At 35.7% G+C, this 21473-nt stretch overlaps 1 protein-coding gene across 4 annotated transcripts in view; it reads right to left on the bottom strand.

Annotated features, from left to right (window-relative positions):
• The window catches only part of USP40 (ubiquitin specific peptidase 40), an 85420-nt gene that overhangs the window by 23069 nt on the left and 40878 nt on the right, over positions 1 to 21473 (bottom strand). For all 4 annotated transcript variants that reach the window (XM_069468449.1, XM_069468616.1, XM_069468546.1 and 1 more), the window contains exons 16-21: positions 20884 to 21206; positions 18660 to 18780; positions 17283 to 17340; positions 11331 to 11384; positions 10502 to 10590; positions 9142 to 9228 (exon numbers count right to left, since the gene is read on the bottom strand). In XM_069468449.1, the coding sequence (XP_069324550.1) occupies positions 9142 to 9228; positions 10502 to 10590; positions 11331 to 11384; positions 17283 to 17340; positions 18660 to 18780; positions 20884 to 21206 (732 nt within the window). The remainder of the gene's footprint in view (positions 1 to 9141; positions 9229 to 10501; positions 10591 to 11330; positions 11385 to 17282; positions 17341 to 18659; positions 18781 to 20883; positions 21207 to 21473) is intronic.

Genomic DNA, 21473 nt, shown 5'->3' with positions numbered 1-21473 from the left:
CTAATCTGAAAATCCAAAATGTGAAATGCTCCAATGAACATTTTGAGTGTCATGTCAAAAAGTCAAAAATCGCTAAAAAAGTTTTATGACCTAGTGGCAGCTCTGCTTCCCCAGAGAGAGCACTATAGTTGTCTGGCCCATATGTGCTGATGCCTAGCCTGACAGCCAGTGCGGCAGCACCCCTTTGCCCCCAGAGAGACCAACACACAATCATGCTCATGCGTTCCTTGCCCAACAAACAACCTGGCACCTCCGCCTCCAGCAAAACCATACCACCTTCATCACCCACAGACTAGGCCACTAAGGTAACAGCAAACATAACTGATGAAGATTATAGCTGAAGACTGTATGGAGACCATGCTACTGAGTACACCCAGAAACAAAGCCAACGCACCATTCCCAGCTAACAGCCTAGGACCCATCTACAAGAAAAAGCCTTTCCCTATGAAAGCTATTCCAAAAAATTAGAAAAAGTAACTGTTCCACTAGATGTGCAGGTATCAATGTAGGGACACAAGAAACATGAAAAAATAAGGAAACATGATATCCTCAGAGTAACAAAATAAGTTTCCAGTAATAGACCTCAAAGAAAAGTATATTTATGAAATGCCTGAAAAGGGAATCAAAATAAAATAATGATATTAAGGAAATTCAGTGAGACAGAACAAAATACAAATAATTTACCAAAATCAGAAAAACAATTCATGATCTGAATGAGAAATTCAACAAAGAGATAGATACCATAAAAAAGAACCAAACAGAAATCCTGGAGTGGAATAATTTAATGCATGAAATAAAAAAATACAATTGAGAGCTTCAACAGCAGACTAGATCAAGGATAAGAAAGACTTTCTGAACTTGAAGAAAGGTCTTTTGAAGTAACCCAGTCAGAGGAATAAAAAGAAATAACAATAAGAAGAAATTAAAAAAGCCTACAGAACCTATGGGACACCATTAAACGAACAAATTTCACATTATAGTAGTAGAGGAGGGAGAATAAATGGACAAAGAAAACTTATTTATTGAAATAATAGCTGAAAGTTTCCCAAGTCTTGGGAATGATGTGGACATCCAGATCTAGGAAGCTCAAAGGTCCCCAACTAGATTCAACTCAAAAAGATCTTATTTGAGGCACTCTATAATCAAAAGACAAAGACAAAGAATTCTAAAAGCTACAAGAGAAAAATGTCAAGCCACATAGAAGGGAATCTCCAATAGACTATTAGCAGATTTCTTTTTTTTTTTTTTTGTTGAGACAGAGTCTCACTTTGTTGCCCAGGCTAGAGTGAGTGCCGTGGCGTCAGCTTAGCTCACAGCAACCTCAGACTCCTCGGCTTAAGCGATCCTACTGCCTCAGCCTCCCGAGTAGCTGGGACTACAGGCATGTGCCACTATGCCCGGCTAATTTTTTTTTTCTATATAGATTTTTAGTTGTCCATATAATGTCTTTCCATTTTTAGTAGAGACGGGGTCTCGCTCAGGCTGGTCTCGAACTCCTGACCTTGAGCAATCCACCCGCCTCGGCCTCCCAGAGTGCTAGGATTACAGGCGTGAGCCACCGCGCCCGGCCTAGCAGATTTCTTAGCAGCAACTTTGTACGCCAGGAGAGAATGGGATGATATAGTCAAAGTGCTGAAAGAAAAACAAACAAACAAACAAACAAAGGAAAAACTGTTGGCCAAGAATACTACAGCCAGCAAAGCTGTCTTTCAGAAATGAAGGAGAAATGACCTTCCCAGACAAGAAAAAGCTAAAGGAATATATCACCACTAGACCAGCCTTACAAGAAATGCTTAAGGGAGCGCTACAACTGGAAACAAAAGGATAATAATTATCATAAAAACACATAAAAGTATAAAACTCACCAGTATAAATAAATTCATAATCATACTCAGATTTACATAGCACCATTACAGCACTGGAGTATTCTATCAATCCTCTAGTAGGAAGGTTTAAAGTCAAAACAGTCAAAAACAACAATAGCTACAATTAGTAGCTAAGTAACACACAACAGATAAAGATGTAAATTAAGGCAATAAAAATGTAAATTGTGGGGGAGAGGGAAAAAAGTGGAGTGTTTTTATGTGACAAAAGTTAAGGTATTAAATAGTCTATTATAAAAAAAGTTAAGCTAAAAATAGTCTATTATAACCACAAAACTCTTTATGTTATTCCCAGGGTAACCACAGAGAAAGAAATTACAACAGATACACAAACAAGAAAGAGAAAGGAAACAAAGCTTACCACCACAGAAGGCCACCAAACCACAGAAGTAAACAACAAGAGAGGAAGAAATGAATAAAGAATCTACAAAATAACAAGAAAACAACAAACAAAACGGTAATAAGTCTTTTCCTATCAGTAATAACCTTGAATGTAAATGGATTAAATTTGCCAATAAAAAGATACAGAGTGGCTGAATGGATTAAAAAAAAAAAAAAAGACCCAACTATATGTTGCCTAAAAGAGAATCATCTCACCATTAAAGACAGACAGACTGAAAGGATGAAAAAAATATTCCATGTAAATGGAAACCAAAAGTAGCCATATTTATATGAGATAAAATAGACTTTAAGTTAAAAACTACAAAGAGAGACAAAGAAGGTCATTATATAATGATAATGGGATCGATTAAACAAGAGTATATAACAATTGTAAATATATATGTAACCAACACCAGAGCACCCAAATATATAGAGCAAATATTATTAGATCTAAAGGGAGAGAATGGCTGCAATACAATAATGGAGGGTACTTTAACACCCCACTTTCAATAATGGACAGATCACTAAGATAGAAAATCAACAAAGAAACATTGGATTTAACTGCACCACAGATCAAATGGAGCTAATACACATGCCATCCAATAGGTGCAGGGTACACATTCTTACCAACTGCACAGGCAACATCCTCCAGGATAGATCATACGTGAGGTCACAAAACAAGTCTTAACAAACTTAAGACAGAGATTATATCCAATATGTTCTCTGACCACATCAGTATAAAACTAGAAATCAACAATGAGAAAAACTTCAAAAACCATACAAATATATGGAAATTAAACAACCTAATCCTAAATAACCAATGGGGTCAATGAAGAAATTAAAAGCGACATTTAAAAATTTCTTGGGACTAGAAGAATGGAAACATATCATACCAAAACCTATGGGACACAGAAAAAGCAGTTCTAAGAGGGACGTTCAGAACAGTAAATGCCACATCAAAAATGAAGAAAGATTTCCAATAAACAACATAACCATGTGCCTCCAGGAACTAGAAAAACAAGAACAAACCAAATCAAAAAGGGGTACAAGGAAGGAAATAATAAAGCTCAGAGCAGAAATAAACAAAACAGGGCCTAAAAGAGCAATTCAGAACATCAACAAAGTTTTTTGAAAAGATGAACAAAATCAACAAACCTTTATCTAGAGTAGGAAAAAAGAGAGAAGACTCATGCAAATAAACTCAGAGATGAAAAAGCAGACATTACAGCTCATACGAAAGAAATATAAAGGATCATAGGAGGTTATTATGAACTATATGCCTACACATTAAAAAACATAGAAGAAATAGGTAAATTCCTGGACACATACAACTTACCAAGATTAAATTATGAAGAAACAGAAAATCTGAACAGAACAATAACGAGTAAGAAAATCAAATCAGCAATAAAAATTCTTCCATCAAAGAAATGTTCAGGACCTGAAGCTTCAATCCTGGATTCTACCAAACATTTAAAGAAGATGTAATACCAATTCTCCTCAAACTATTCCAGAAAACTGAAGAAGAGGAAGTACTTCCAAACTCATTTTATGAGGGCAGCATTACCTTGGTTTTAAAACCACACATGAACACAACAAAAAAAGAAAACTACAGGTCAATAGCTAAAAGTTTTTCCTCTGAGATCAAGAACAAGACAAGTTCACCACTTCTGCTGTTCCTATGCAACATATTCATAGTACTGGTAGTGTTAGCCAGAGCAATTAGCAAGAGAACGAAATAAAAGGTATCCATACTGGAAAGGAAGAAGTCAAATTGTCCTGGTTTGCAGATGGTATGATCTTATATATAGAAAACTCTAAAGACGTCACCAAAAACCTGTTAGGACTAATAAAACTCAGTAAAGTTGCAGGACAAAAAAATCAACATACAAAAATCAGTAGCATTTCTATGTGCTAACAATGAACTATCTGAAAAAGAAATCAAGAAAACAATTCCATTTAAAATAGCTACCAAAGACATAAGATACCTAGGAATAAACTTAACCAAAGAGGTGAAGGATCTACACTGAAAACTATACACTGATGAAATAAATTGAAGAGGGCACAAATTATGAAAAGATATATCCTATGTTCATGGATTGAAAAAATTAATATTGTTAAAACAGCTGTACCATCCAAAGCTATCTACAAACTTAATGCAATCCTCATCAAAATACCAAGGACATTTTTCACAGAAATAGAAAAAACAATTCAAAATTCATATGAAACCACAAAAGACTTCAAATAGCCAAAGCAATCCTGAGCAAAAAGAATAAAGCTGGAGGCTTCATGCTACCTGAGACTTCAAAATATACTACAAAGCTATGGTAACTAAAACAGCAAGGCCCTGGCATAAAAACAGACACATATACCAATGCAACAGAATAGAGATCCCAGAAATAAATTCACGCACTTACAATCAACTGATTTTCAAGGAATGTACCAAGAATACACACTGGGGAAAAGCTAAGTCTCTTCAACAAATGGTGTTAGGAAAATTAGATATCCACATGCAGAAGAATGAGACTAGACCCCCTTGTTACCACTCAGCCAGGTTCATTTGCTGCCCAAGAAGCCAATACGCTGAGTCAGCAGGTTTTACGGCCGAGAAAGAGTCTTTATTCTGCATAGCGCTAAGCAGGGAGATGGGAGAAATTTCTCAAATCTGTTTCTCAAATTCTCCCTGAGAATTTGGAAGACAGGGTTTTTGAGGGTAGTTTGATAGGCAAGGGATTAGGCAGTTAGGTTTGTTAATTGGGGCAAAATTACAGAGATGTAGAAATCATCTTCTTGTGTTGCTCTAGTCCCTGGGTTTGCAATTCTAGTTAAGTCAATTTCTTGGTATGGGGTGGTGGTCTGGGTGGGCCAGTTGATCCACTGGAATATGGGGCCTGGAATATATCTTAAAAACTAGCTTTAGGTTTTGAAAAGGTGATATTAACCACAGAGAAAGTTAAGAATCTTTATTGACACCAGCTATGGGGAAAAGTTAAGAATCTTTATGGCCACCAGCTGCATGGCTCCAGAGTGGCAATTACAGGGGGACAGTTACTAATTATTATCATTATTTTTAGCTGGGCCCTTACCACAGTTCTCACCTTGTACCCCGTTATTGAAGGGTGGTTTTACCCTAATTTCCACTATATACAAAAATCAACTCAAAATGGATAGAAGACTTACATGTAAGACCTGAAACAATGAAACTACTAGAAGAAAACATAGGGGAAGTGCTTTATGACATTGGGCTGGGCAAGAATTTTTAAAATAAGACCTCAAAAGTTCAGGCAACAAAAGCAAACATAGACAAATGAGATTACATCAGACTAAAAAACTTTTGCACAGCAAAGGAAACAACTAACAGAGTGAAGAGACAACCTAAAAAATGGGAAAAAATAATTTGTAAGCTATATATCTGACAAAAGGTTAATATCCAGAATATATAAGGAACTTAACAGCAAAAAAATAAACACCACAATTAAAAAATGGGCAAAAAAACCTTACTAGACATTTCTCAAAAGAAGATATATAAATGGCTCACAGGTACATGAAAAAAACGCTCAACATCACTAATCATTAGGGAAATGCAAATCAAAAACTCAATGACATATCACTTTACTCAGTTAGAATGGCATTATCAAAAAGACAAAAGAAAACAAGCTTGGCAAGATTGTGGTGAAAAGGGAACACTTACCACACACTGTCGGTGGGATCATAAATTAGTACAGCCATGATGGAAAGCAGTATAGAGACTCCTCAAAAAATTAAAACTAGAACTACCATATGATCCAGCACTCCCACTACTGAGTATATTTCCAAAGGAAATAAGTATGTCCAAGAGATGTCTGCACTTCCATGTTTACTGAAGCATTATTTACAATAGCCAAGACATGGAATCAATCTAAGTGTCAGACAACAACAGAGCGGGCAAAGAAAATGTGGTGTATATACACAATAGAGTAGTGTTCAGCCATAAAAAAGAATAAAATCCTGTGACAACATGAATGAATGAACCTGGAGGACATCAAGTTAAGTGAAGTAAGCCAGATACAGAAAGACTACAGAAATACTACATGATCTCACTCATGTGTGGAATCTTCAACCAAAAAAAGAGAGTTGATATTTAGGATAGCAGTTACTGGAGACTGCGGAAGGGAGCCAGGAGGGGTCGATGAGGAGAGGTTTGTCAATGAGTACAAAGTTATAATTAGATAGGAGGACTAGTTCTGGTGTTCTATTGCATTGGTAGGGTGATGATGGTTAACTGTTACAGCCTAGCTAGAAGAAAGGCTTTTGAATATTCTCACCAAAAAGGAATGTTAAATGCATGAGGTGATGGGTATGCTAAATATCCTGATTTGATCATTATAGAACATATATATGTACCAAAATATCAAATTGTACCTCATAAATGTATATAATTACAATGTCTCAATTAAAAATTTTTTTTTTTTTTTTTTTTTTTTTTGAGACAGAGTCTCACTCTCTTGCCCAGGCTAGAGTGAGTGCCGTGGCGTCAGTCTAGCTCACAGCAACCTCAAACTCCTGGGCTTAAGCGATCCTACTGCCTCAGCCTCCCGAGTAGCTGGGACTACAGACATGCGCCACCATGCCCGGCTAATTTTTTGTATATATATATTTTAGTTGTCCATATAATTTCTTTCTATTTTTAGTAGAGACGGGGTCTCACTCTTGCTCAGGCTGGTCTCGAACTCCTGACCTCGGGCGATCCACCCGCCTCGGCCTCCCAGAGTGCTAGGATTACAGGCGTGAGCCACCGCGCCCGGCCTAAAAATTTTTTTAAAAATAAAAATAAAGCAACAAATTTTGGATTTTGGATTTTCAGATTAGGGAAGCTCAACCTGTATTGCCATGGCCGGTCTTATTTGTCAATAGTCCCACTCACTCCCCTGCCCTTGCCCCAGATTCTTTTGAAGCAAATGGCAGATATATCATTTCATTTGTAAATATTTAGTAAGCATCTCTAAAAAGATTCTTTAAAAAAAAAAAAAAACAACCCTAAAATGACTGACATCTAAAAAAGTTAAGAATTCCTTAATATCAACAAATACCCAATTAATATTCAAATTTCTGTACATTCTCTTAAATTATTACTAAAGTTCTTTTGGCTTGAATTAAGGTCCAAATAAAGTCTATACATTGCAATTGGTTGCTATTAATATTTCTCTTAAGACTCTTTCGACATATAGGTTTCCCCTGGGCCCTGTAATTTATCTGTTGAAGAAGAGTTTTCCAATCTGGATTTTGCAGACTGCAGACCTGTGGTGCATTTTACACGTTCTTATGTCTCCTGAATTTCTTATAAATTGGTAGTTAGACCTAGAGGCTTAATAAGACTCAGGTCCAATTTTTTGCTTTTTTCAAGAATGGCATGCATATTGTTCTGAGCTTCTATCATGTCTGAGTGTTGTTCTTTTTTTGGGTTGTTAGTAGTCTTTTGAGGATCATTGCCTAGGTTCATTAATTTATTAGGAGTTGAGGCTGGGCACGGTGGCTCACGCCTATAACCTTAGCACTCTGGGAGGCTGAGGTGGGAGGATCACTCAAGGTCAGGAGTTCGAGACCAGCCTGAGCAAGAGCAAGACCCCATTTCTACTAAAAATAGAAAGAAATTATCTGGACAACTAAAAATATATATAGAAAAAGTTAGCCGGGCATGGTGGCGCATGCCTGTAGTCCCAGCTACTCGGGAGGCTGAGGCAGAAGGATTGCTTGAGCCCAGGAGTTTGAGGTTGCTGTGAGCTAGGCTGACGCCACGGCACTCTAGCCAGGGCAACAGAGCGAGACTCTGTCTCAAAAAAAAAAAAAAAAAAGGTGTATTAGGAGTTGAAAAATTGTGATATTCTAGAATTCTTAATTCATTTATTAGCTGGAATACGTCTATAAGGAAAAACTTCTCGTTGCAAAGGAAAAACAGAATAAATGCTTGATTTTTTCCATTTATGGTTCCCTAGCATCAGCTATAGGTAACCAATAAATATTTTCTTTTAAGATTATGAACTCATGGATTTTAGGGATGTGTTTTAATTAATTTTAATTATTATTCTCAATGATGTTCAAATTATCTCATTTGACTAGTGGGCTCCTCAGTTTCTTTGATGATTCCAATAGTCTTTGTTAGTAGCTTCACTGCTTTCTGTGATGACACAATGTTCCGGCCTTATCTTATATATTTCCTGACCTAGATATAAAACCAGCCACTATTCCAAGATGCCCTGGTTCCTTTTAGTAAAAAAAGGTATTTAGCAACCATAATTTAGGTGCCAGGGGTGCTTGCTGCTACCAGGTTGGTCACTGTTTCTAAGCTATGTCAGGAGACCAAGCTAGAAAAAAAATTTTTTTAAAGAAAAAATATATGAAGCTCATTCAGAGTCTTCTAATTCTTGAGTACAGGTTTTTATTTAACCACACTGATTTTACCTGTCTCTCTGTTTTCCAATACTGAAGCTCCTAGTTTTCAATAATAGCAACATAATTATGCATTTATTTTATCATACACACTTATATATAGAAACATTCATACTCGTGTTTATATATAAAGTAAATACTACAAAAATATGCCAAAATGTTAATATTGGTGGGATAAGGGATGATTTCATTTTTTTCTTTTAATTCATTTCTGCATATTCCAAATTTCTATAATAAATAATCAGAAAATTAAAAAATAGTAATCTTACTTAAAAATTCCAGTTGGTTCACCAATCTTCAAGATCCCAAAACTATTCCTTTAGTGGGGACATATAATTCTTTGAAGTATATTATATAAACCCTAGCCTTAGGAGCTCCAAATCCTACCCTAGGATACCACTGCTCCCCATACCAAATATTCACAGCCCCTGAAAATAAAAGTAGAATTACTTACCTCTCTCACAGATACTGTTTCTTCTACTATGATCTCCATCTCGGTACCAGGTTGAACATCATTCCCCATCGCAAAAAACAGGAACAGCTAAGATCAAGACAGAAGTATGAATGCAATTTAATCTGAATTAAAAAATTCAATAAATGTATTATTTACTTTCAAGAAAGTAAAAGTAAAGCCAAGGGTCCATGAAACTTTAATAAAAATCTCAAAATATGTAAAAACAGGACCATGTTGAGTAATTTAATTTTACAGCTTAAACAATAATTTCGCCTACTTCCAAATGTAAAATGCTTCTTCATCATTTTTTACTAATAAATATCTCTCACATATACTATTTCTTCTATGCTCTCCATCTCTGTCTCAATCACTCCCCAAAGCAATTTTCAATTAATATACACAGTTAAAATTAATTGTTTTTTCTCTGAGCCACTTGATTATGATTTTATTTTCTGCCTAGGGATTCCGTATATTATAATTCCCAAGACCCCAAAGGAAAAACGTAAATCTGATCTCTTGTCAATTCAGTTCCTTATAGCCCTGCTTTTTCTAACTCAACATCACTTGTCATGTTTTCCTTCCTATCAGCTTCTTGCACTATTATTTGCTAGAGTTCAAGGGAAAGCAAATCAAAAGCGAAGTAGTTGGAAAATTAATTAAGTGAATCCACACATCATGGGAAACTGATATGGACTCTGATATGAGTCCAGATTACTCTGACACAGGGTATTAACAATAAGAATATGATCATAACTTTTGGACTGAAAGAAGTTGATTCACTAGGCAGGGCTTCTGGCAAGGTAACCTGACGATATTGAAAATGAACACTGATAAAGTGAAGGGGAAAGGGAGGCTGCCAGGAGACTACTATATTATTGCAGACTCATTAAGTCCAAAATCAATATACTGTATTTCATTAAATCTAAAATGTTACTGTTAGATTCATTATTTTCCGTACCACTAAAAAAGAAAAAAAAACAAAACAGCATAGCTATAACTGCAGAATGCCACGGCTGTAAGATGCAACCTAATCTCACAGATATTAAAATGTGAAGGAAAGAAGGTACATCTCAGAATTTATGCAATACAGTGGTTGAAGGTGGTGGCACTCAACCTTAAAGATCCTTCTTAACAACAAAATTTTCACAGAAAAAGAACCTTATAAATATGGTTTGGCATAATATTTTATATTTAAACAGAGAACCATAAAGATATATTCCTAAAATAAAATTTATCATTTAAGGAAAAAAAGTTTTAGAGAAAAATATTATTATTGGAGTGGTTATGGTACTAATTATAAAATTAAGACGTTCTGGTTATGGAAAGGTTGATTTTATTCTGACAGGTGAACTTATTTTACCTGAGAGGAAGTTGGTGCTTTTCCAAGACACAGGCCTAATGAACTCCCCATCTTCAATTCTGCTTCCTTCAAAGTATAACAGTCTGGCACTATAAAGAATTTTGATAACAGGATGAATGCTGTTAATTCCTACCTCTTTAAGCAAAATAATAAGCTAAAATCAGTCATTCTTTGAAAACAGAGAATATCAAGAAAGCACGCACTATGGTTATGCTTGATTTTCTATTTCTATACTCTCATATTTATTCTTGTTCTCTGTACAATGCTAAGAAGCAGCTATGAAAGTTCTAGTTTCCTACTCAATAAAAACGACTCATTCAAAGAGCTGCTGTTAATATGGACTAAAAGGCAAATATTCCGAAGCAACCCATGAACGGTGGACTAGCTTCTTCCAAGTAGAGATTGTGATTACCATCAGTAGTTAGGCTTGTACATAACTAAATGAAGTCCAATGATAAGAGGTGTTACAGAGGTGAGAATCAAAGACTTTATTCCATAACTGGTATCACAATAAAATTAGCAAAACAAACGGAAAATCTTTGAAAATAAAGCTAGAAAAATATAACAAGATCAAAACCATGACTAACATGAAGATCAGATAATCAGAAAGATAGGTGTTTCATTTACAAAACCAAAGTGTTTGTTTCTGGTTAAGGTTTTCTGTAACACATGAGTAAGATACCTGGATGGAAATATGTCTATAAATCAGTTTCTTAAAAGTTATTTAAAGAATGTTAGGTATTGGAAGCCATTATTTAAAGCAGAAGTCTTAAGGAAGACAGAAGGGTATGAGTGTAGCTAGCTTCTGAAAGCTCCCAGAAAGACTTACCTGGGCAAAGCAGCTTCCCATTTCTATCAATAGGTCTCAAACAGCTGTTCTCAGCTATGAATAAAAGGAAGCTGGTCAGGGCACCAAACAAAGAAAATGAAAGAGAGATACTCTACTGTGTTAATTAGCAAAAAAAGCTACAGTAAGCTAAAAAAACAAACAAACAAAACAAACAAACAAACAAAAAAACAAACAGAAACAAAATAAAAACCAAAAAACTCCCCAACAACCAAAAAAAAAAAAAAAACAACCCCCAAAACCAAGCACAGGCACTCTTTGCTTTGCACAGTAGTGCAAGACTGTAAAAATACAAGCTGAAGGCCGGGCGCGGTGGCTCACGCCTGTAATCCTAGCTCTCTGGGAGGCCGAGGTGGGCGGATCGTTTGAGCTCAGGAGTTCGAGACCAGCCTGAGCAAGAGCGAGACCCCACCTCTAAAAATAGAAAGAAATTATATGGACAGCTAAAAATATATATAGAAAAAATTAGCCGGGCATGGTGGTGCATGCCTGTAGTCCCAGCTACTCGGGAGGCTGAGACAGGAGGATCGCTTGAGCCCAGGAGTTTGAGGTTGCTGTGAGCTAGGCTGACGCCACGGCACTCACTCTAGCCTGGGCAACAGAGTGAGACTCTGTCTCAAAAAAAAAAAAAAAAAAAAAAAAAATACAAGCTGAAACTGCAAAGAAATCTTAATCAATGGAAAAAATTACAATTGTTCCATGAGTTTTAAAAATTTTTGTCAAAACATTTAAAACTCTGTTACACACGTATTGGGAAAAAATAGTAAAGCTAATATTTGCATTGTAATTTAAAACACTAGAAACTTTGAGAATTAAAATGCTTTCTTTGTAAAACACATATGAAGAGTAGTTTAAACAGGGCTTGCTTTCTTCTCATTGTATAGCTTTCCCATCCCCTGGCAAACTGTCATACTTCTTTGTAAGTTTGGATCAGCTTCCAATAATTTACATTTTGTGCGTTCAATGTCATGAAGTATCTTTGAGAGCTCCTTTAATGTGAAGTTTCTACCAGCATCACTTCTGCTGGGATGTCTTCATCCTTTTCATCACCACTTTCCTCACGTATGTTGGTAAGTTCACCTTCATCAAATTCCTCAGCTGCATATCTAGAGTCTCTCAAGCGACAACAGTGTCAATGATTCCACAAGCAGCTGCTATTTCTATAATTCCATACATCTTTGTTTCTTTGTGCACTTTCTTCTTGGTTGGTCAATTCCCTGTTTCAATTATCCATTCTGGTAAACTGGCACGTGGGTTCATCGCTTGGAGAAAAGGAGGCAACACAACTGCATGCTTTGCTGTCTGTGCAGTGAGCTGCATATGCAGTGACCAGCCACCAGCAGACTTGAAAGTGAGGTGCCTGGTCACTGCTCATGGTGCACATCTGTTATCTATGTGGTCATCTGTGCACTGCAGCTAGCAGCTAAGTGTGTACTTTATTCAGTTACTCACGGTTAACATGGTTGCTGAAATCTGAACCATGTTGCTGGGGGACTGATGTTATATAATTAAACTATGGTAACTAAACCTTGTGCATATCAGAATGCATGTCTTTAAAATATGTTGGGTGATTTTATGCTTATAAAATGGATTAGGCCAGCATGCACTATTTTTGAGTACGTGGATTCCTGCTTTGTGGGAAGAAGCACACCGTATTTTCAGTCCAAACAGAATTCTTACAAAGTAGGACATAAATTAGGGGGTGGAGGGGGAGGGAGGATTGAGCTTTTTGAACTGGCAAGAATGTCATGGGCCTTAGAAGTTCTAACTTTACTAGATCATAAAAGAATCTTTTTGCTACTTCTGAGTTCAATATCTTATACTATGGTAATATGAAGCTAGCATATAATTCTAATGTAAATTTCTTGTCAACTGGAAGAGTTCATGAAAAGAGTTCCCCAACTTAAAAGGTGCTTTTTAAATACTGTCTCCTTAAAATCTTTGCACCTTCATTCAACAGGCACTTACTGTGTATCTTCTGTGCCAGGCACTGTCTAGAAACTGGCAATACAGCAGTAAGCAAAGCAGTGTGGACCTGGCCCTCACAGAACCTTGTCTAATGGGGGAGCCAGATGTTAATGACACAAATAAAAAGGCAGTTACAGTGCTAAGTGCTATGAAGAAAAAGTACAGGGGGTAAAGAGACTACAACATAGAGATTAACTGGGATTGTATGGTCATGGGTAGAAGGAGAAGTAACATTTCAGCTGAGACAAATGAACAACTGAAGTTAATGGATAAAGAGTGAAGGGAAGTTGGGCACAGTGGCTCACACCTGTAATCCTAGCACTTTGGGAGGCCGAGGCAGAAGGATTGCTTGAAGCCAGGAGTTTGAGACCAGCCTGGGCAACATAGCGAGTGAGACTCCATTTCTACAAAAAATAAAAAAATTAGCCAGGCATGGTGGTACACGCCTGTAGTCCCAGCTATGTAGGAGGCTGAGGCAGGAGGATTGCTTGAGTCTAGGAGTTTAAGGTTGCAGTAAGCAATGATGATGCCACTGTACTCTAGTCTGGGCAAGAGTGGAACCCTGTCTCAAAAAAAAGAGTGAAAGGAGAGAGTTCACAGCACTAAGTCTCAGAGCTTCTGTAAGTTTCACAGAAGTCAGCATGGGAAGTGTGTTGTGAACAAGCAGAAAAGTGGATCTCAATGAGGTTACAGGTATAGAGGGGTTAGATTATGCAGGTTCTTGTAGGCTAGGTTAGGGAATCAGCCTAAATGCAATGGAAAAGCACTAAAGGGTTTTGAGCAGAGGAGTGACAGGATCACATGTACTGAAGATCACTTGCTACATGAAGTATGGTTTGGAGGAAAGCAAGAGCAGCAGAAAGGAGACCAATTACAGGGGAAGACAGTGAACCACTCATTATTAATAAAGCATAGGCTTTTAATGAATTTTATTGAGTTATAATTTACTTGTAATAAAAGATATCCAGTTCATAGAGTTTGACAAATAAAAACACCTGGCAACCAATAGCAAACAGATAGAATTTGCATCAACCACTAAAACTCCTGTGCCACTTTGTAGTACTCCCTTACCCTTCAATCTTGATCTGCCTCCTGTAACTACAGCTGAGATTTTCTTTTTCTGAAATTTTGCATGAATGGCATCACACAGTATGTGCTCTCTTTGCACCTACTTTCTTTCACTTGGCATAATGCCTCTGAGATTCATCCATGTTTTGCTTGTGGTGGGACTAGCAGTTCATTGCTTTTCAGTGGTGAACAGTATCTATTGTTTGGATACACCACAATTTTCTCACCCATTTTACCTGCTCATGGACATTTGGATTGTTTCCAGTTTTGGGTTACGAACATTTATGTCTTTATAAGGGCATATGTTTTAACTTTTCTTTAGTAAATATTTAGAAGTAGAACTGGTAAGTGAATGTTTAAATTTGTAAGAAACAATCTAACTTTTCTGAGGTGACTGTACTATTTTATAATCCCATCAGCAATATATGAGAGTTCCTGTTGTTCCACAACTTCACTAGTACTTGGTTTTGTCAGTTTTTTAAATTTTAACTGTTCCATTGGGTGCACAGCAGTGTGTCATTATAGTTTTAATTTGATGGCTAATGATACTGAGCATCTTTCCTTTCCCTAAACTTACTGGTCATTCACGGGTAGGTCTTAGTTTGTAAAGTGTCTGTTTGATCTTCCCAATTCAGGTTCGGTTGCTTGCCTTCTGTTTAGGTTACAAGTATTATTTTATATATTCTGTATTTAAGTCCACTGTCAAATAGATGTTTTATAATTATTTTCTCCCAGTTTGTGGCTTGCCTTTTCAAATGCTTTTTGAAGAGCAGAAGTTTTAAATTTTGATGTAGTTTATTAGTTTTTTCTATTTAAATTTAATTTAAATATAAAATATAATTTTATATTTTTAAATATAAAAATACAAACCTTTCCTTATGGTAAAGTAACAAAGATTTTCTCATGCATTTTCTCCCAGAAATTTTATAGTTTTAGGTTTTAACATTTAGTACTATGATCCATTTTGAGTTAATTTTTTACATCATGTGAAGCAAAGCTTGGGGTTCATTTCTACACATTTGGCTATCCAAATGATCCGGCACTATCTGTTGAAAATACACTATCTTTCCCCATGGAAATACCTTGGCACCTTTGCTGAAAGTCAACTGATTATGTGTGCACCTATTTCTGGATTCTTTATTTAGTTTAACTGTAAATATTTTAGGCTTCAAGGGCCACATATGATCTCTGTGGCCCATTCTTCTTTAACCAGCCTTCTTAAAGTGCAAAAACTATTCTTTGTTCACCGGCTGTATAAAAATAGGCTGTAGGGCATAGTTTGCTGACCCCTGCTCCATGTTTACCTGTATGCCAAAACACTCTGTCTACAGTAAGTTTTGAAATCAGATAGTGTAACTCTTCCAACTTTGTTTTTATTTTTTTCAAAATTGTTATAGCTACTTTAGGTTCTTTGCATTTACATATAAATTTTAGAATCAGCTTCTTAATTTCTAAGAAAAGTGCTAGGATTTTGAGTAAGAATGCACTGAATCTACAAATCAATTTGGGGAGAATTACCCTCTTAACAATATTGTGTTTTCTGATCCATGAACATGGTACATGACTCCATTTATTCAAGTCTTCTTAATATCTCACAGCAATGTTTTCTAGTTTTCAGTGCACAGGTCTTGCACATATTTTGTTAAATTTATCCTTAAGTATTTCATGACAATTTATGCTATTAAAAATGTTTTCTTAATTTTGATATCCCTTTTTTGTTGCTAGTAGATAAAAATACAATGGATTTCTGTAAACTGATTTTGAGTTCTTGCTAAACTTACACATGAGATACCAATTCACATTCAGTAGAATAGCTGTAATCAAAATGACAATCACAAAGATTGGCAAGGACTTATAGAAACTGCAACCCTCATACATTCCTAGTGGCAACGTAAATGGTTCAGCCACTTTAGAAAATAGTATGGCAGTATCTTATAAAGTTAAACATAAATTTGCCATATTTGACCTAGCAATTCCAATCTTATATATCTACCCAAGAGAACTGAAGACATATGTCCACACCAAGTCTTATAAGCAAATATTTATAGCAGCATTACTCATAAAAGTCCAAAAGTGGAAACAATTCAAATGTCCATCACTCATGTTTGTCCATGATAAACAAAATGTGATATATCCCTACAATGAAATACTAGCCAACAATAAAAAGGAACAAGCTATTGATACAGGCTAAATAATGGGTGAACCTCAAAAATAGTATGTTAAGTGAAAGAAGCTCAACACAAAGACTACATATTACATAGTTCCATTTATATGAAATGTTCAGAAAATTAAGTTTATAGAGACAGAAAGTAAATAGTTTAGTGGTTGTCAGGAGCTCGGAATACAAATAGGTCTAGGGATCTTTCTGGAGTGATAGAAGTGTTCTAAAACTGGATTGTGATTATGGTTATACAATTCTATACACTGATAATCACTGAATTATACACTTTAAATGAGTGAATTTTGTAGCATGTAAATTATATCTTAATATAGTGGTCAAAAAAAACCCTAATGCTGAATGGTGAGTTTGCAGTTATATTCAGTATGTTAGAATTTATGTAAATATAAAAATATAATATATACATATACACATATGTAAGTATAATATATATAGTACACTATGAATACTTGGACTAGATACACACTACACCCCAATCAGGCACACTGGTTCCATCTGGGGAGGAAGAGAGAATAGGTCTGAGGAGGAGGACTTATAAAGGACTTTATTTGCAATGTTTCAAACAAAAACAAACACATGGTAAAATGTTAACACTTGTCCATTTTGGGTGGTAGGTGCCTGAGTTTTCCCTAAATTTTTTTGTACTCTTCCATATTTTTTTCAATTAAAAGACAAAACCAAATTAAACCAAGGACCAAAAAGCAAGTGTAAATGATTACCTAGTTCCTTCATTAATTTTAATTCCTTTATGGCTGTAATTCGAATATCAAACACCACCTAAAATAGAGAAATAAACTAATGACTGTGTATAGGTTGAAAACAATGGGAGGAGATGAAAATGAAGATTATTAGTGTGTACAAAGATTATCTGAGACATTAATTACTTGACATTTAGTAGTTTTTGCCTACTTGAAAAAATCTTTCCATCCCTGAAATTCTTTTATAAAGTCAAAAGCAAAAACTTAGAATATATCCTCATACTTAAGTTTTATCAAATTGATGTTAGTTGGGACAGGAAGGGCACCTACAGAAAACTAAAGAAGCAATTCTAGCTGAAAAGGCAATAAGCTGACAAACCACTAACCCTCCTGATGAGAGCAAACAAAATAAACTTCGGGCAAACACATTTCTCTATGTTAGGAATGATGAATTTGGGGCCAATAAGCATAAATAATATAAAAATGCATAATATCAGTTCAAGAGCATTATTTAAATTATTTTATTTTAAATTTTCTTTTCTTTTTTTTTAAGTTTAAGCTAATTTCCTCTAGGGGCTAAAATCTTGGAAATTTAGGGGTTAAACTAATGTCAGAGATAATCTGTTCTAACCTTCCAACAGTACCCAACATTGTACCAAGAAAAAACAGACTGAATAAAGGACTTCACCAAAGTCTCCCACTTAGGGCCAGGGTACTAGGTCTCCTGAGTTTTAGTGCACTGATCTTACACTGCCTCCTCGACTGTATCAACAAATACTAACATACTGTAAGAAATTACAATATTTACATAAAAGAAAACAACATTCTAATAACTTTTTTTAACTTGTTACAGAAAAAAACTTAATAAATTGGAACTGCATAAATATGAAAAGATGTTTCCTGAGATGATATTTAAGATAACCAGCATTGTAGTCTCTGAGAGAGAGCAGCTGGCTCTATACACAGAGACTATAAGGTAGAGCAACTTAAGATAAACTTAAAAAACAAAAACCCACAGCACAAAACCAAAACATATACTTGTATACCTGCTTTAAAAAATACAGAAAATAGCCTTGAAAATGGCATTTTCAAGGAAGCCAGAGAATTTTGTTTTCTGGGAGCCAGAGGATTCCATGAACTAACAAAATAGGTAACTCCCACATTCTAATTCTAGGCTTTGGAGGGGAAAAAAAAAAAAAGGCACATATTTTTCTGAAATATGCCAAAGACTAATATAGATAAATAAGCAATAATCAAATGCTAAAAATAAAAAGTTGATTTCTTAAGAGATTTAGACGTCTGTTGAAACAACTGTTCCGAAATGTTAAGGTATTGCTTTCTAAATAAAATTCTGTAACTGAAAAACTGTCAGCCAAATTTTATTTATCATCAACTCACCGTGTTACCTGTTGCTGATACTTTAACTTGCTTCTCTTCAGATTCTAATTGGCATAAATTTTTAACTTGGAGCCAGTTGATCTCATTTATACTAGTCCATTTCCCTTGTTTGGTTAACAAACTGTAGGTAAAAAGAAAAGATCAGAAAAGTAACAGTTTTTGTTAGGTACCACTTACAAAATTCTACAGGTGACCCTTAATGCGATTAATTAAAGGTGATCAAGTTCTACTGAGTTGTCTCTACGAAAGTTGGCTATCTTCCTATGGTGATGTTAGGCAGTAGATGGATTCTATATCAATGACTCCAAATATTCCTTGATTTATAAGAATAATTTGTTGCCACATTTCTCAAAGAAAACTGCTGTAATTGAACAATCAGTTGTTGACTTCTGCCTGCACACTGGAATCACTCAGGGACCTTTAAAAAGAGTACCTATGCCAGAAGCCCACCCCATACGATTTGGATTTAGTTTAACAACAGGGTAGCTGTGTTTAGTTTGCAGATTGACATTGCACAAAAGTGCCACATCTAAGGAGTGTCATATGCATCATACACATTGTATATTTGTATTTCTTATAGAGTTTCGTTATACGATAGCAGCTAGGAGTAGAGTATCTTGTTCTAACAAAATTTTCCCACAGATAGTAGTAAAGGGTCTTGAGGAAGGGGTGCCTTTCTTCTAATTCGCACAGAAGCACTGAATGGGGTAGCAGAAGTCCTCTTTGGGAGTGTATATCAGAGGCCTAAAACACAATTCTACTCTTTATATCAGTTTATTACACTCTAAGACCACCTTACGTTAGCAATCCTAAATATAAGAGTTTGAAGTGCAAGATGTTAGTGAAAAACTGGATGATGACAATGACAATGATCATGTCATGTCAGTTAAGACATTTAGCAATTACTATGTGCAAACACATTGTAAGCACTTAACTCTTTCAATCCTTTCAACTTGATGAAGTTGGTACTAATTATTATCTCCATTTTACAGAAGAAGAAACTGAGCAGAGAAAGATGGAATAACTTGCCCAGGGTCACACTGTTAGTAAGTGGCAAAGTGGGGAAACAAACCCAGAGCCCATGCCCTTGCCCACTACATGGTACTGCCTCACCTAGGAGCACAGTGAAGCCAACTATAATGTCAACATAGATTACTATGTAGCTGTCAAACGAAGTTTATAAAGAGTCTACAAATATGGGTGAAGGGGAGAGAGCAGGATACAACTATTTATCTACAAAATAATCATTATTATGTTTTAAAAGAAAAAGGCTTCAAAACAAAAAAACAGTAACTTGAGTTCAGAATAAAAGGAAAGCCACCTAGATGCTAACAGTGATTGACACTGCATGGTCGGTGAAGGGATGCTATTTCCCAAGTCCTAATAAATGTATATTACCTTTTATAGAGGAATATATAACAAACTTTCTTATAAACAAGGTGAGGAAACATGTCTAGGAAATCTCTGTCCAAAAGGGTAACGATTGATAAATGTAATACAAAATAAGCACAGTGCACAAGTGCTCTGCTCCTCTGTGTCACAACCACTGTCACCAACAACACAGAGGTCCTGCAATCTAAGAAGATTGACAGCACTGATAACTCGAAGTCTTCAATTTATGGAAATGTGAGGGTTACGGTTTATGGCACACTGATTACAGAAATGTCCTGTCACAGACATGGATGACAAAAGCAGAGAGATGTAGCACTTCTGAGCTTCGAATGTGAACATAGGATTCAAGGGGGCCCCAGGAAACTGCCCTGTTTGGGCAGCTGAGTCTCTCAAGAGTCACAGAAAGGATTATACAGAAAAACTGAACTGTCTCGTGGGTCTCCAGTAACAAAATACCCAGACACAATTTACCCATGATTTTAATACCCTCCTCAAGTAAAATTTCAGGAATTTTCTTTGTGAGAATGTGGCTTTGGTTATATAATTGGTACTAATCAGAATTCACCTGATACGATTTTGCTTTCTTGCCAACTAATTTAGACTATATCTAGTCTATAAAACCAAGGATACCTATATTATTTTGTCACCATGGTTACCAAAATATGACTTTACAATAACCTAAAACATTCCTATACGTAATATTTAGAACACAATGTCTAGAAATAAAAGAACATTTAAGTCACCATTAAAATAAAGCTTTAGAGTTCTACTGGATGATACTATAATTAAAATGACTTAAAAAATTTTTCTTTTTCTCTCCTTTGTGAGTTACCTGTTATCATCATTATTAGAATCCTGAATTAAAACCGAGCTTCCGTTTCTGAGACCTTGTTCTCTGAATGTTTTCTTCATGTCTTCCCTGGGAATGGCAGTCCAGCTCTCTTCACCTGCACACTCAGCACTGTTTATGAAGACAACACCTGCTGGGATTGTTAAGGCTGTGAGGACAGTGCCCACTTCTGCATTGGATGGAAAGACGTGTGGAGATTCTATCACCTGCTGACACTTTTCTCCTTCACTACTTGTGTCTAGATGAAGAACATTTAAAAGCACAGGTTCGCAGTCAATACCAGTTTGAATCTGGACTCCACCAACCTGCAATCATATCAAGACAACCATTAGTATAGTTTATATTGGCCAAATTAAGTCAACCTAATAATATAGAAAAAGATTACTATTGTAGAACAATCTTCATATTTTTCAAGTAAATGAAACCCTCACAAATGTCTTTTAAGTATCAGAAGAACAACTTTAGATTTATCTTTTGAAACTTTCTCTTATCCACTTTTTATTTTTTAGGAGAGAAATCTGGACTGATGATAGAAATTTATGAGTTATCAGTGGTAGTGATGAAGCCAGATG

Source organism: Eulemur rufifrons, chromosome 1 (genome assembly GCF_041146395.1).
Source record: "Eulemur rufifrons isolate Redbay chromosome 1, OSU_ERuf_1, whole genome shotgun sequence".
Classification (NCBI taxonomy): domain Eukaryota; kingdom Metazoa; phylum Chordata; class Mammalia; order Primates; family Lemuridae; genus Eulemur; species Eulemur rufifrons.
This window is presented reverse-complemented; position numbering and strand designations above follow the sequence as displayed.